The sequence below is a fragment of the Cicer arietinum genome, chromosome 5 (assembly GCF_000331145.2).
Source record: "Cicer arietinum cultivar CDC Frontier isolate Library 1 chromosome 5, Cicar.CDCFrontier_v2.0, whole genome shotgun sequence".
Taxonomy (NCBI): domain Eukaryota; kingdom Viridiplantae; phylum Streptophyta; class Magnoliopsida; order Fabales; family Fabaceae; genus Cicer; species Cicer arietinum.
The window spans coordinates 22,900,723-22,918,612 of record NC_021164.2 but is presented as its reverse complement, the minus strand read 5'-3'; the positions used below and the strand labels follow the sequence as shown (position 1 = coordinate 22,918,612).

Genomic DNA, 17,890 nt, shown 5'->3' with positions numbered 1-17,890 from the left:
TTTCCTCAAAACCACACATAAATGAGTTAAATTCATTTTCCACAAAACACTCATCAATATCACCAAAACCCAACTCTAAAATTTCACCCATAAAAGCATTAAATTCATTTTCCCCAAATAAACACTTCAACCCTAACAAATTTATTTTCCACCCAACCACAGATAATTCCCTAAATGCAAACTAAAAGTTTGGAAGGAGCCCTTACCTTAACGTTAGCTTTAACGAGCGATTACGGTACCGCGAGTAATTTCGATAAAATCTTCGCTCGCGATGTCGCTTCCAAAGTTAGTTCACTAGCACCGTAGCATGGAGGTGAGCAATTCTCCCTTCTATCTCTTCGCGAAACGAAGCTTAGATCTAGAAGAAAAGTGAAGGTTTGTGTTTGACGGTTTTGAAAACACCAACACCGTTTTTCTCCATTTTTGAATCAAAGGAGAAGAATGAAGTTGAGAAATTCTTGCTTTCTCACCCACCAAGCCTTGGTTCCTTTTCTTGAAGCAAAAGGAAGCAACAAAAATGAAAGAAAAAGATGGAAGAAGAAGACGGGGTCGCGAGGCAAGGAGGAAGAAAATTCGGTTTTCCTCCGTTCTCTATTTTCTTTCAATTTTCCTTTCTCCCTTTTTCCTTCCTTTCTTATTCCCTCATTTTCCTTCCTTTCCTTTTCTTTCTTTATATATATATATATATATAACAAATATCTAAAAATATCTAGATATTTCATAAAATTATCATTTCATCCATCACTTTCCAAACCACTTTTTGTTAAAAATATCTAATCTCGTCGCAACTCAATTGAAAAATAAAATTATCATCAACTCGATATATTTTTAACAAAACTGCCCGGTATTAAATTCTTTGTAACGTAAATAAATTATTTTCTGAAAAATAATTTTAATCCAATTTCCAAAAATATATTTTTGGCATTTAACTCACTAAATACCAAAACTGAGCTAAAAGTCTAAGAAATTCCCCACAAAATACCCTAAAATTGTATAATTTAAGATTTAAAATTAAAGGTCTTTAGTTAACTAAGGCAAGAAGTGATCTTTGGTGAACAAAAAATATTCAATGAGCATTAGTTTCTAACATTCTTCTTGGTAAATGGACATATGAATTATTTGTGTACATATAAGCATCTCATTATAATATTTGGTGTCAAAATCATGGAAATAATAAGTTTTTAACTAAAAAAACCTCGATTTGAGAAAGTTGTTTGAATTTGAGTGAATAAAATTTATCGAACAACATTTGTTATATAACTGTACATAATAGATCGACAACAAATGTTTTATTTTATATTAATTTGTTGCTATAAGATCATGCGTTTTAGTATAAGGAATGAAGTTCATGACCGATTCAAAGGCAAGGCCCAACCCAAAGGATGGACAACCAAATAATTTGCAATTAGTTATTAAAAAAGGAAATTGCTCATCCCCCCACTGTTACTTAGTAACCCTCAAACTTCATACCCTTTATCGAATCTCAAGTTCTAAATCGCTAAATTTTCAGATTCACGTATTCGATAATTAGTTTTTTAAAAAATGAACACTTCTAACTCCACGCATATGATAATAGTTTATGCAGACTATATTTGAGAATTAATAGACATGTGAATCAAACTACTATATTAAGATATCAAATCCTAATAAATATGTCAATCACCTAAAAAGTCCAATCATTATGGATATAAATATGCATATAAATATTTAAAAAACAAATATTTGGTTTAAAATGAGATATCATTACATATTTTCAAAACAACTTTACTCTAACACGATTGGAAAAGGCTGCATCAATAAATTTACAATTCAATGTGTCCTTCGGCTTGAATTTGCTGATGGCGACAAACTCCTTCACCCTAATACAATTGTGTTTGTTTGCATCGTGTCATTGTGGAACACCAATGAACAGTTTATAGTATCACGCGACGATCCATTCAACATTATATTGTAAAGTCCAGTTTTCCTCAAGTATTGAGTAAATTCGTCATATATAATTTGTCTACAATTGGTATTCATGTATAAACTATTAAACTATTAAACACAAGATTTAAGAAAATGTTATAAATGACTATATTACATTCTTTAATTCATTATTAAAGTATTATAAACTTAACCAACTTTGTTTGACTTCAGCAATACGACAACACAATGTTTGGTTGAAATGGGAAATGTTTGTTTTTGTTCTTAAACCTTTACTCATGTTATGCCATGATGGAAAAAAAATGCAAAATGTTTGTTTTTGTTCAACAACGATATGAAATATATTTAAGACAAAATATGCAAAGAATGCAACACGATGTCCCTAAAGTTCATAATCTCACCTGCGTGTATTTCATCCATCAGTGATACGTGGTTGAGAATTAGATATGTTAAATATAACTCGGTAGTTGTTTTTCATTAGAAATTATCAATAACCAAGTTTCCCTTAAGTGCCCAAAGAACTCTTCTACAAACTTTGGTTCAACTTCACAATAATCCTAGAATTAAGAATTTCATTGTCAAATTTACAAAGTTAATAACATAAATTTGCGATGGATATAAGAAATGCATGAACAGATTGTATTCAACTCCTCATCGTATATATGAATATTATTGTTTGGTCTTCCACATGAATTGACAAAAAAATAACTTTTTAGTCATTCCCTCACATTATTGATATACCAATCCATCATATGTATGTTGTAAAAATTGAATGAATGAAATAACAAGCAATACGACAACTATAACAACTTAGAAAATATAAAATCAATTTAAACAACAACAACATCAAAATTGATCTCTAACATAAACTAATTGAAACTATAACAACACCATAAACTAATTATATCTTACTATAAACTCATTATTGTAGTACCCTAATTTTGTCCGACCATTTAAAAAATTTTAAAAAAATAATACGTCATAAAAATGTCTTTAATTTTATATATTTACGATCACATTTTATTGTACTAAATAATTTCAAAAAAAATCAAAATTAAACTCTTAAATCTACTCCAATAATTGAGTTTACATTCTCATTGATATTTTAACAAAGTGTCCAATTTAAATTATAAAAATATAACAAATAAATTTTAAAAAGTAACAATAACTAACAAACAAATAAAAATATTGTTTTTGATAGAAATAGTACAAGTTTTCCTCCTCCACATTTTAAGCTTTCATGTTTCTCTTCTTTTGAATATTCACTAACTTTGCACTCTATCAAACTTTGCATTCCATCAAAAAATAGAAGTCTCATCTTCATCAAACTTTGCACTCCATCAAACTTTGCACTCCATCAAACTTTGCACTCCATCAAACTTTGCACTCCATCAAACTTTGCACTCCATCAAACTTTGCACTCAATCAAACTTTGCATTTCATCAAAAAATAGAAGTCCCATATCTTCACCAACTTTGCACTCCATCAAAACGTAGAAGTCACATCTTCAATTGTCACTCTATAATTTATGCAAAACAATAGAAAAATCGGAACTCAATTTATCTACTAGACGCAACGATTCATCCTTGTAGCCTATAAATTGAGAACCAAAATTTAGTTTGAGAAGAGTTTTGATTTTCCTAAAAAATTATTATAGAGAAAATAGAGAGCATGAGCCTTTAGGAAACCATCTTCTTCATGCTCACACATCACCATCTTCATCATCATTTGCAATCCCTTAGGAAAACATCATCAAATCGACCTCCGCAAATCAGCACCACAAGCACTACCGTCAGAGAGTCCACACAACCACCTTCGTCAACTTTGACCTCCGACGAACCACCACCACGAGCGTTATCGCTAGAGCGTTTACTCAGCCACCACCGTCAACTTCGACCATATATGAACCACCACCGCGAGCAACTCTCCTTTCGTGGCCGTTTTTTGTGAGTTTGTTCTCTCTCACTCTCTCTCTCTTAACAATGAAGCTTATTTCTCTCCATGTGTATTTGTATATTAAAAAAAAAACATTCACAATAAACAAATATTAGATTAATTAGATGTGACATCTTTTTAATCTTTGAGTTGTTAAAACACAAGTTGTACCACTTGGTGGCTTTAAAACTCAATTTTAAAATCGAAAATAATAAAAGATATTTTTATATGGAATAACTAGATGAGACATCTTTTTACTCCTTGAGTTTTTGATACACGAGTTGTACAACTTGATAGTCTTAAAACTCATTTTTTTTTCAAAATAATTATTCAGATCAAACAAACTAATTCTTTTTTTTTTCTTCCCGTCAAAACAACTCTTTTTTTTTTTATCAACAACAAAACACAATTTCTTTAAAAGCAATCAACACATCCGCATTTTCTACCAAAGAACTACGTAGCTTTGATTTCTCCATCGCACCGGGAGATACGTAGGAGCAAGATCACACTCTTGTCAAGCACATTAATAAAAAATATTTTTTTCTCTTCTCTTTTTTAAGCACACATTTAATTTAAAAAATAATTGATATTCATATTTAATAGTAAGGAGAAATAAGTATATTTAATTTAATATTAATTTTATGCAATTAATTATAGGTAACCTTTTTTAATGGATGTCGTAGGGTGCTAATACATTCCCTATGCATAATCGACTCCCGAACTCAAAATTTGGTTTCAAAGATCATTTTTTATATTGTTTTATTTTTAAGGATTTTCCAATTTTTTTTTTTCATATTTTAAAATAAACTTTGGTGGTGACTTCATTGAATTCGAGAAACACTCGAAATTTTAGACCGCGACAATTGTAAATCAAAAGTATTTTTGTTAAACGCTTGACATACAACACCTATAACAACTTAGAAAACATAAACTCAATCGAAATAACAACAACCAATTGACATGACAACAACCAATTAACATAACAACAACAATATCATCAAAATTCACTCCTAACTACCTATTGAAACTACAACAACAACTATAAACTATTTATATATTAATACAAACTCATTACAAATAAAAAACATAAACATAACACTAAAATCAAATATAGAAAAATAAAAAACTGACATTTTGATGATTAAGAGTTAATGAATCAAAAAGTGATGTTTTAGTATGTATTTGATAAAAGAAAATGAGATTGAATTGGATTTTAGTGAAAGGGAGTTTTAAAGAATTTTTTATTTGAAACATAGAATGATCAGAGAAAAATATGTTGTGCCATTTATTAAAGTTATTACCAAATGCGTGATTCCTAGTAACTTAAGTTACTAGATACAAGAATTTGGTAAATTAGCAAACTGAATTGTGTGATATCACGATAGGTATTTTTCGATTTTTTAGGAGTTTGTGAGAACAAATGGAGAAGTGAGTGTAGTACCTAATTTTTGTCCAAATAATTTAAAGTTATTTTAATAATAATAATAATAATAATAATAATAATAATATATTTTATAATTATCATAAAAAATCTAAACATCTTTATTTTACATAAAATAAAAAAATTTGAATTACAATAAAAACAATTCAAAAACAATTCAAAGTGTTCACCTTCATCTTCCATTGTACATCCTTTTAACTGATTGACTTTGTGAAAGAGTTGTTGCAAACCCTCCTTTATATTATTTGCATTATTCCCAGTATCCTATTACAACTTTGCTTTATATTATGTTCATTCACAACATGTACAAACATGTTAGAAACCAGTTAATTGGTTTATCTTATATCAAACATACTAATAAAGGTATTACTTGTATAACATTCTTTTATAATTTCTATACTCAAAATCTAAATTTTGCAAACAAACACATACAAAATCCAGAACCTGATTTTATCTAATAAACAGAAGAATTCACCACTTTAATTTACTTTTAGTCTATAAATAGAGTTTGAAATTTTGAAACAAAAAAAGAAAAAAAAGACACTAAAAACACAGGTTCGAAATTTTGAAACAGAGAGTAAATTTTATTTTTGGGAGAGAAATTTGTAAAAAAAAAAATACACTAAAGCAGAGATTGAATTTTGTCACAATTCAAACATACAGAAACAGAGGAACAAACAGAAGGATTAAGCTATTTTCGTTTTTCATTTTTCATTTCCTAATCATAATCTAAATGTAATCTGTTGAGTTTGAGTTATGAATAAAAGATGAAAATTATTTATTATTATTGATCTGAGTATAAAAAATGTTAGAGATAATATGATTAAAAACTCAAACCTTGAACGCTGTTGTCGTCACCGGAATGCCAACCATATTTTCTGGCCACTCCGTTCGCACTTTGACTCCCCTTCTTCCTCGACAACCTGATCCAGCGGCCTCATTCCAACATCGTTCTTGTTCACGGTCTCGATGATGAAGTTCGCGTGGAAACATGGCTCTGTTTTTCTCTTTTGAAATTTTTTATCTCCAACCTCCATTACCCTAGCTGCCGCTCATCTTGGTTTTGCCTATGTCTTTTTTCAAGTTAGGGTTTATTTTACAAATCAAGTTTCTGAAGATATTGGGCTATGGTTTTTTTGTGCGGCCCATTTACGTTTTTTTAGGTCCAACTTCTTTTTTTTTACTTTGCACTCCATCAAACTTTGCACTCCATCAAACTTTGCACTCCATCAAACTTTGCACTCCATCAAACTTTGCACTCCATCAAACTTTGCACTCCATCAAACTTTGCACTCCATCAAACTTTGCACTCCATCAAACTTTGCACTCCATCAAACTTTGCACTCCATCAAACTTTGCACTCCATCAAACTTTGCACTCCATCAAACTTTGCACTCCATCAAACTTTGCACTCCATCAAACTTTGCACTCCATCAAACTTTGCACTCCATCAAACTTTGCACTCCATCAAACTTTGCACTCCATCAAACTTTGCACTCCATCAAACTTTGCACTCCATCAAACTTTGCACTCCATCAAACTTTGCACTCCATCAAACTTTGCACTCCATCAAACTTTGCACTCCATCAAACTTTGCACTCCATCAAACTTTGCACTCCATCAAACTTTGCACTCCATCAAACTTTGCACTCCATCAAACTTTGCACTCCATCAAACTTTGCACTCCATCAAACTTTGCACTCCATCAAACTTTGCACTCCATCAAACTTTGCACTCCATCAAACTTTGCACTCCATCAAACTTTGCACTCCATCAAACTTTGCACTCCATCAAACTTTGCACTCCATCAAACTTTGCACTCCATCAAACTTTGCACTCCATCAAACTTTGCACTCCATCAAACTTTGCACTCCATCAAACTTTGCACTCCATCAAACTTTGCACTCCATCAAACTTTGCACTCCATCAAACTTTGCACTCCATCAAACTTTGCACTCCATCAAACTTTGCACTCCATCAAACTTTGCACTCCATCAAACTTTGCACTCCATCAAACTTTGCACTCCATCAAACTTTGCACTCCATCAAACTTTGCACTCCATCAAACTTTGCACTCCATCAAACTTTGCACTCCATCAAACTTTGCACTCCATCAAACTTTGCACTCCATCAAACTTTGCACTCCATCAAACTTTGCACTCCATCAAACTTTGCACTCCATCAAACTTTGCACTCCATCAAACTTTGCACTCCATCAAACTTTGCACTCCATCAAACTTTGCACTCCATCAAACTTTGCACTCCATCAAACTTTGCACTCCATCAAACTTTGCACTCCATCAAACTTTGCACTCCATCAAACTTTGCACTCCATCAAACTTTGCACTCCATCAAACTTTGCACTCCATCAAACTTTGCACTCCATCAAACTTTGCACTCCATCAAACTTTGCACTCCATCAAACTTTGCACTCCATCAAACTTTGCACTCCATCAAACTTTGCACTCCATCAAACTTTGCACTCCATCAAACTTTGCACTCCATCAAACTTTGCACTCCATCAAACTTTGCACTCCATCAAACTTTGCACTCCATCAAACTTTGCACTCCATCAAACTTTGCACTCCATCAAACTTTGCACTCCATCAAACTTTGCACTCCATCAAACTTTGCACTCCATCAAACTTTGCACTCCATCAAACTTTGCACTCCATCAAACTTTGCACTCCATCAAACTTTGCACTCCATCAAACTTTGCACTCCATCAAACTTTGCACTCCATCAAACTTTGCACTCCATCAAACTTTGCACTCCATCAAACTTTGCACTCCATCAAACTTTGCACTCCATCAAACTTTGCACTCCATCAAACTTTGCACTCCATCAAACTTTGCACTCCATCAAACTTTGCACTCCATCAAACTTTGCACTCCATCAAACTTTGCACTCCATCAAACTTTGCACTCCATCAAACTTTGCACTCCATCAAACTTTGCACTCCATCAAACTTTGCACTCCATCAAACTTTGCACTCCATCAAACTTTGCACTCCATCAAACTTTGCACTCCATCAAACTTTGCACTCCATCAAACTTTGCACTCCATCAAACTTTGCACTCCATCAAACTTTGCACTCCATCAAACTTTGCACTCCATCAAACTTTGCACTCCATCAAACTTTGCACTCAATCAAACTTTGCATTTCATCAAAAAATAGAAGTCCCATATCTTCACCAACTTTGCACTCCATCAAAACGTAGAAGTCACATCTTCAATTGTCACTCTATAATTTATGCAAAACAATAGAAAAATCGGAACTCAATTTATCTACTAGACGCAACGATTCATCCTTGTAGCCTATAAATTGAGAACCAAAATTTAGTTTGAGAAGAGTTTTGATTTTCCTAAAAAATTATTATAGAGAAAATAGAGAGCATGAGCCTTTAGGAAACCATCTTCTTCATGCTCACACATCACCATCTTCATCATCATTTGCAATCCCTTAGGAAAACATCATCAAATCGACCTCCGCAAATCAGCACCACAAGCACTACCGTCAGAGAGTCCACACAACCACCTTCGTCAACTTTGACCTCCGACGAACCACCACCACGAGCGTTATCGCTAGAGCGTTTACTCAGCCACCACCGTCAACTTCGACCATATATGAACCACCACCGCGAGCAACTCTCCTTTCGTGGCCGTTTTTTGTGAGTTTGTTCTCTCTCACTCTCTCTCTCTTAACAATGAAGCTTATTTCTCTCCATGTGTATTTGTATATTAAAAAAAAAACATTCACAATAAACAAATATTAGATTAATTAGATGTGACATCTTTTTAATCTTTGAGTTGTTAAAACACAAGTTGTACCACTTGGTGGCTTTAAAACTCAATTTTAAAATCGAAAATAATAAAAGATATTTTTATATGGAATAACTAGATGAGACATCTTTTTACTCCTTGAGTTTTTGATACACGAGTTGTACAACTTGATAGTCTTAAAACTCATTTTTTTTTCAAAATAATTATTCAGATCAAACAAACTAATTCTTTTTTTTTTCTTCCCGTCAAAACAACTCTTTTTTTTTTTATCAACAACAAAACACAATTTCTTTAAAAGCAATCAACACATCCGCATTTTCTACCAAAGAACTACGTAGCTTTGATTTCTCCATCGCACCGGGAGATACGTAGGAGCAAGATCACACTCTTGTCAAGCACATTAATAAAAAATATTTTTTTCTCTTCTCTTTTTTAAGCACACATTTAATTTAAAAAATAATTGATATTCATATTTAATAGTAAGGAGAAATAAGTATATTTAATTTAATATTAATTTTATGCAATTAATTATAGGTAACCTTTTTTAATGGATGTCGTAGGGTGCTAATACATTCCCTATGCATAATCGACTCCCGAACTCAAAATTTGGTTTCAAAGATCATTTTTTATATTGTTTTATTTTTAAGGATTTTCCAATTTTTTTTTTTCATATTTTAAAATAAACTTTGGTGGTGACTTCATTGAATTCGAGAAACACTCGAAATTTTAGACCGCGACAATTGTAAATCAAAAGTATTTTTGTTAAACGCTTGACATACAACACCTATAACAACTTAGAAAACATAAACTCAATCGAAATAACAACAACCAATTGACATGACAACAACCAATTAACATAACAACAACAATATCATCAAAATTCACTCCTAACTACCTATTGAAACTACAACAACAACTATAAACTATTTATATATTAATACAAACTCATTACAAATAAAAAACATAAACATAACACTAAAATCAAATATAGAAAAATAAAAAACTGACATTTTGATGATTAAGAGTTAATGAATCAAAAAGTGATGTTTTAGTATGTATTTGATAAAAGAAAATGAGATTGAATTGGATTTTAGTGAAAGGGAGTTTTAAAGAATTTTTTATTTGAAACATAGAATGATCAGAGAAAAATATGTTGTGCCATTTATTAAAGTTATTACCAAATGCGTGATTCCTAGTAACTTAAGTTACTAGATACAAGAATTTGGTAAATTAGCAAACTGAATTGTGTGATATCACGATAGGTATTTTTCGATTTTTTAGGAGTTTGTGAGAACAAATGGAGAAGTGAGTGTAGTACCTAATTTTTGTCCAAATAATTTAAAGTTATTTTAATAATAATAATAATAATAATAATAATAATAATATATTTTATAATTATCATAAAAAATCTAAACATCTTTATTTTACATAAAATAAAAAAATTTGAATTACAATAAAAACAATTCAAAAACAATTCAAAGTGTTCACCTTCATCTTCCATTGTACATCCTTTTAACTGATTGACTTTGTGAAAGAGTTGTTGCAAACCCTCCTTTATATTATTTGCATTATTCCCAGTATCCTATTACAACTTTGCTTTATATTATGTTCATTCACAACATGTACAAACATGTTAGAAACCAGTTAATTGGTTTATCTTATATCAAACATACTAATAAAGGTATTACTTGTATAACATTCTTTTATAATTTCTATACTCAAAATCTAAATTTTGCAAACAAACACATACAAAATCCAGAACCTGATTTTATCTAATAAACAGAAGAATTCACCACTTTAATTTACTTTTAGTCTATAAATAGAGTTTGAAATTTTGAAACAAAAAAAGAAAAAAAAGACACTAAAAACACAGGTTCGAAATTTTGAAACAGAGAGTAAATTTTATTTTTGGGAGAGAAATTTGTAAAAAAAAAAATACACTAAAGCAGAGATTGAATTTTGTCACAATTCAAACATACAGAAACAGAGGAACAAACAGAAGGATTAAGCTATTTTCGTTTTTCATTTTTCATTTCCTAATCATAATCTAAATGTAATCTGTTGAGTTTGAGTTATGAATAAAAGATGAAAATTATTTATTATTATTGATCTGAGTATAAAAAATGTTAGAGATAATATGATTAAAAACTCAAACCTTGAACGCTGTTGTCGTCACCGGAATGCCAACCATATTTTCTGGCCACTCCGTTCGCACTTTGACTCCCCTTCTTCCTCGACAACCTGATCCAGCGGCCTCATTCCAACATCGTTCTTGTTCACGGTCTCGATGATGAAGTTCGCGTGGAAACATGGCTCTGTTTTTCTCTTTTGAAATTTTTTATCTCCAACCTCCATTACCCTAGCTGCCGCTCATCTTGGTTTTGCCTATGTCTTTTTTCAAGTTAGGGTTTATTTTACAAATCAAGTTTCTGAAGATATTGGGCTATGGTTTTTTTGTGCGGCCCATTTACGTTTTTTTAGGTCCAACTTCTTTTTTTTTTAGTTTGATCATTGCCTTTTATTTTAAAAATATATATGCTTGAATATTTAATCAATTTCTAATATAAAAAAATTATTATATTTTTATCTCTTTTTATTTTTTTTATTTAGATATGACATTTTTTTTTTGAGATACTAATATAAGTTGTATTTTTTTTTAACTTTGAAATTTAATATTAAAAATAAATAAAAAATAATAAAATTTCTTAAGAGTATTAAATTAGATTTGACATCTTGTTTTTTACTCTTTGAGTTTTGAGACACGAGTTGTACAACTCGATCGTCTTAAAACTCATGTACATCATGTTTGGTTAGCATGAAGATCTCACCTAGAGTTTGATCCTGTTGAGGTTATTGTCACTCCAAATAGTTTACCTATTGTTGTTGGCAATATTCCAAAATAGGATTATTGGCTCTAGGAACCGTGTTTAGAACCATAGAGCACCCCTTGTGAGAATTTCACTACATAAGCCAATAGACTATTTCATTGTAAGAATATCCATAAAAAACCAATAAATTATTTCATATATTCAAGAGTTTATATATATATATATATTAGTTTCATTCATATCTCATGACATTTTTTTCCTCTTTTTCTAAGGAAAAATAAAACATAATAGCATTTTGCATAAATTTTCAGGATTTTTGGGGAATCATACAAATCTTAGTCACGTGTTATTTAAGTGGACAATTGGATCAGAAAAAAGAAAAACCTTACTTTTAAAGTTCAAGCAACCTGGTTTGAAAAGTTTAAGAGACATCAGCAATCAAATGAAAACTATACAACGTGATAGTTTCTTTCACAAATATGGGAAGATCCTAAATCTCTTGGCAGTAAATGTGCAAACAGGTGCCCTCACATCATTGGCTCAGTATTATGACCCTCTCTTAAGATGTTTCACCTTTCAAGATTTTCAGTTGGCCCCAACATTAGAGGAATTTGAACGAATATTGGGTTACTCCCTAGAAAGAGGAAATCCTTATCGATATACTGGGCAACCACCGAAGTTGGACACAATTGCTGAAGTGTTGAAGATCGACATAAGAGAGTTTGCAAGTACAAAAGAGGAAAAAGGGGCTATTCATGGGCTTTCAAGAAAATATCTAGAGCAAAAATGCCAAGATTTAGCCGATAAAAAAGAATGGAGTGCTTTTATAGATGTTTTGGCCCTCATTATCTTCGGTATTGTTATATTCCCAAATCTTGATAACTTTGTAGATGTTGCTGCGATAAATGTATTCTTAGTTTTTAACAAACATAAACAAAACCCAGTTCCCGCGATTCTAGCTGATGTATACTACTATCTGCACATGTGACATGAGAAGAAGGGGGGAACAATTTTGTGTTGTGTTCCAGTATTATATACTTGGTTTGGGGTTAAGAGTAATCGTGAATGGGCTCAGAGTATAGCTAGCCTTACTGGGGATACAATTTCATGGTACTATAGAGAACAAGGGGTGGAAGAGGTAATATGCCGATGCAGAGATTTTCCAAATGTACCTCTCATGGGAACAAAGGGATGTATTAATTACAATCCAATGGTAGCTCTGAGACAACTTGGCTACCCCATGTTGGATAAACCAGATGACAAGTCATTGAAGCTTTTGTTTTGCACAATACGAGTATAGTAGATCCACCAATGTTGAGAAGGATAAGTCGAGCTTGAGAATTGATCATTAGAAAAGGAAAGGTACTCGGACGTAGAAGTTGCAGCACAAAGGAACCTTATCAACAATGGGTAAAGAAGAGAGTCCGAGAAATCAAGTTGCCTTTCCACATTACACCCTCAAATGATCAGGAATGGTCTGAACCTGTCTTTGTTACAAAGGAGGAAATAGAAGAGCTCAAAGCATGGGCTTAAGATCAGAAAACACTTCTAAGAGTCAGTTTATCGAGAGAAGCAACAAGAGGTTGAAAATCGAAAAAGAAAATAAACTTGACATACAAGATTGTTTGAGAGGTGCAAATGAAGAGTTAGATGTGCGAAAGGAAGAAAATAATGCAGCTATCGAAGAAGCCTATATGTGGAAGCAGTTGTGGGCAAAATCAGCAAGCTCTGAAAAGAAGATAAAAAAAAGAGTTTGAGGATTTAAAGAAACAACTAAAAGAAATGGTAGTTGAGTATGAGATTCAAGCAAGGAATGAGAGGCAACACAAAGAAGAAATTGAAGAATTACTCTCAAAACATCAAGACGCGCTAAAAGCAGAAATGGAAACTTCTACTGAGTTGAAGAATTACATTGATTATCAAGAAAAGATCTATAATGACTTGAAGGATGAAACCATATATTGGGAGGAACGTTTCATGGTGTTGCTTGGACAATTGAAGAATCAAGAGATTTATAAAGAGTTGGAAGATAAAGGAAAGCATTGGAAAGATTGCTTTTCAAAATTGACAATGCTAGCTAATTAGGCAATCATAAAAATTCCAAAACACTTAAGAGAGATTGATGCAATCATGCACACACTCAATACCCCAATCAAAGTCTACAAATTTGTTGAATATTGCAAACATTTGGTAGAAGAATTGGAGGAGAGGATTGGTTGTCCTATTGAAAGAGATGATTGAAATACCATAGTCGATGTAGTTTTTAATTTAAATGCAATGTACTTTTTTTCTCATCAATGAAGGATTTGCTGTTTTGTTTTTCGATTCCCATATTTCTTTTTCACTAATAATTCGTTTTAATAAAATTTACGTAAGATTTATGATTTCTCAACATCCAAATAAAAAAGAAGATAATAATTGCATTCCATTCATGTTTAATACATACTCATAAATTTTTTATTGTTTAAAAAAAAAATCAATAAAGTTGTTTCCCTGACATCCTTATCGGACTCGTGCAAACTCAAAGATCATGGAAGAACTTAAACAAAATCAAGAGGTGATGAGAATGGACGTCAACCAATTGAAGGACAAGGTTGATCAAATCTTAGAAGCTATACAGGCTTTGTCAAGGAAGGGGAATACAGATGAGAATCCTCTGGCTGCAGATGAAGAACACCAAACCACTCCTTCTCATCCACCAGGCTTTACACCGACTACCCAACAACCTCGTACAACAACTATGCAATTTTCGACGTACGGTCTTCCACCCGGTTATACTCCACCTTTAGTCGTCAACCCCATGGAAAACAACCCAAACCACGTAACTATTAACCCCCAAAACCCAAACCAATCACAAATTCCATCTCCTTTGGGATATCTGCCACCTCAAAACACTCTACCCTCGGAAAATATTCCATATATTGCACCCCAAGTAGCCCATTTCGATGCTAATGGGAATTGACATCAACATCACATTGGGGATGATACACAATCAAAGGAAAAATTCCAAGTCTTGGAAGAGTGAATAAAAGCAATTGAGGGGTATAATGTTTATGGCCTTGAAGCTTTCGATGTGTTTGGTTCCTGATGTGACTATCCCTCCCAAATTCAAAGTTTCTGACTTTGAAAAATACAAGGGCAACACATGTTCTAAAAATCATCTAACTATGTATTGCAGAAAAATGACATCTCATGCTCATAACGATAAACTTCTCATTCACTTTTTCCAAGACAGTTTGAGTGGGGCATCGTTAAGTTGGTATATGCATCTTGAGCGAAATCAAATTCGTTCATGGAAAGACCTAGGTGATGCCTTTTTGAAGCAATACAGGTACAACGTTGACATGGCCCCTGATAAGATGCAATTGCAAAATTCATTGAAAAAGGACAACGAAGCTTTCAAAGAATACGCACAACGGTGGAGGGAAATGACATCACAAGTAGAACCTCCATTATCTGAAAGAGAAATGGTTGGTATGTTTATGGATACTCTCCAGTCGCCTTTTTATGACAAGATGATTGGGAGTATGTCATCAAACTTTTCTGACCTTGTCATGATAGGAGAAAGGATAGAAAGTGGGATGAGGAGTGGCAAGATCATATGTGCAGCAACTAGCGTGAAACGACCCCAGACGACATTCACAAAAAAGAGAGAGGGGGATGTCAACTTTGTAATGGTAAACCCCAAAGTCTCCTATTTTCCACCCATCCATTCTTATCGACCCCCAAATTTTCAACCCCCGATACCACAAACTCCTTACATCCCTTATCCATATGTGGCCGCAACCACACAAACTTCACACCCTAAATATCACCCTTCAAGACCACCTTTTTATCAACCACCATCTACCACATTTTCCCCCAAAATCAATAGAACCAAAACCCAATCTCGAATCACTACAGATCACCTGTCAATCGAGAAAAAAAGATAACCCGTTTTAATCCAATTCCCTTCACGTATAGCCAATTGTTGCCCCATTTACTTCAAAATTCAATGGTAGTCTTAAGACCAATGAAACCTCTTGAACCACCATTTCCAAAATGGTACAATCCAAATGCCAAATGCGAATACCATGCAGGAGCCGTGGGGCATTCCATCGAAGATTGCCAAGCCTTAAAATCTAAAGTGCAGGAATTGATTAATGCAAAATGGCTTACCTTCAAAGAGGATGGTCCCAACATATGGAGTAATCCCTTGCCGGGCCATAGGGATGCCTCTATCAATGTCATTGAAAATGAGATATACCAATAGCAACAGATGGTCATGTGTTCACCATGGGGTCATGTGTTGAAAATAATATATCTTTCCCAAAACCATTGGAAATTCTTTACAAAAAAGAGGATCTTAAGCCAACTCCTAGCAGACCAAATGCAATAATTGTCCAAGCACTAACTCCTTTTACTTACAGAAATACCAAGGCGGTACCGTGGAAATACGAAATCACATCCCACTTGGCCAATCATCAACCAAGTGATGGCTGTGAACCTAAAGGAACTGATGTCACTAACATCTTGGGGATTGGTGGAATGACTCGGAGTGGCCGAGTATACACTCCTGAACAACTTAGGAAAAAGGAGGTTCATGGAGAAAAAGGAAAAGAAGATATGTATCATGCCATAAAAGGACAAGAGATCAGTAAAAAGACGGTGTCTGAAGAAGAAGCTAATGAATTTTTGAAGTTTGTCAAGCAAAGTGAATATAAGGTGGTGGATCAGCTAAATCAAACCCCTTCCAAGATAGCAGTTCTCTCTTTGTTATTGAATTCTGAAGCACATAGAAGGGCACTGATGAAAGTTTTAAATGAAGCCCATGTTGCTCACGATATCACTGTCAATCAGTTTGATGGAGTTGTCGGTAACATCACTGCTAGTAGTTGTCTAAGTTTTAGCGATAATGAATTACTAGCTGAAGGAACAGAGCATAGTAAAGCGCTACACATCTCTGTGAGGTGTTACGATCATATTCTTGCACGAGTGCTAGTAGATAATGGTTCATCGTTAAATGTAATGCCTAAATCAACACTATCAAAACTATTTGTTGAGGGAGCCTGTTTGAAGCCTAGTGCTTTGGTGGTGAAAGCGTTTGATGGATCTAGAAGACAAGTTGACGGTAAGATTAACCTGCTGATTCAAATCGGACCCCATATCTTTGGGATAACCTTCCAAGTGATGGATATTAAACCGGCGTACATTTGTCTTTTCGGGAGACCGTGGATTCATGCTGCTGGAGCAGTGACATCCACCCTCCATCAAAAGCTAAAGTTTATAGTGAACACTAAGCTGGTAATAATATCTGGGGAAGAAGATATGATAGTAAGTCATTTATCTTCTACAGGCTACATTGAAGATACGGAGGAAGCCATAGAGACTTCCTTTCAAGCATTAGAAATTGCCAATGTTGTCTTCATGGGTGAAGGATATCGTTTAAAAGAACCAAAACAATCTACCATATCATTGAAGTCTACCAAATCCATGTTAGAAGGAGGAGTTTTTCTCAATTTGGGGAAGTTGATAGAAATACCAGAAAAGAACAATAGGTACGGGTTGGGATATGTACCTACTCAAGCTGATGAAGAAAAGGCTGCGAAGGAAAAAAGAGAAAACAAGGTGACTCGTCGAGAAAACTGGATACCGAATTCACAGAAGATTCCTATTTGTGACATTCGTCAAAATTTTCAAAGCGCCGGAATAATATATGCTGATCAGGTGGCTGTTGCGGAAGAGGATCATGGTGATGATGATACCCTCAAGCTAGTGTACCCTTGTCCTCCAAACACCAATCTCAACAATTGGAAGATCATCGAGTTTCCCGTGTTTGTTAATTCATGTTCAAAGTAATTATGTATTTTTAACTCCTTTTGCTCTGCCCAAGGCTATAAGGATAACTAATTAGGGCATATGTATTTCAATTCCGTACTTATTATCAATAAATGCATTTTTGAATTCTCCAACTGGTTTTGTTTTGTTTTGTTTTTTTTTT

At 33.3% G+C, this 17,890-nt stretch overlaps 1 protein-coding gene across 1 annotated transcript; it reads left to right on the top strand.

The window, feature by feature from the left end:
* Positions 1-11,262: 11,262 nt before the first annotated feature.
* LOC101506500 (uncharacterized) lies at positions 11,263-13,443 on the top strand. Its single transcript, XM_004514519.1, has 4 exons — positions 11,263-11,350; positions 12,432-12,874; positions 12,965-13,173; positions 13,263-13,443. Exons 1-4 carry the CDS (start codon positions 11,263-11,265, stop codon positions 13,441-13,443), a joined length of 921 nt encoding a protein of 306 aa, XP_004514576.1.
* The last annotated feature ends 4,447 nt before the right edge of the window (positions 13,444-17,890 follow it).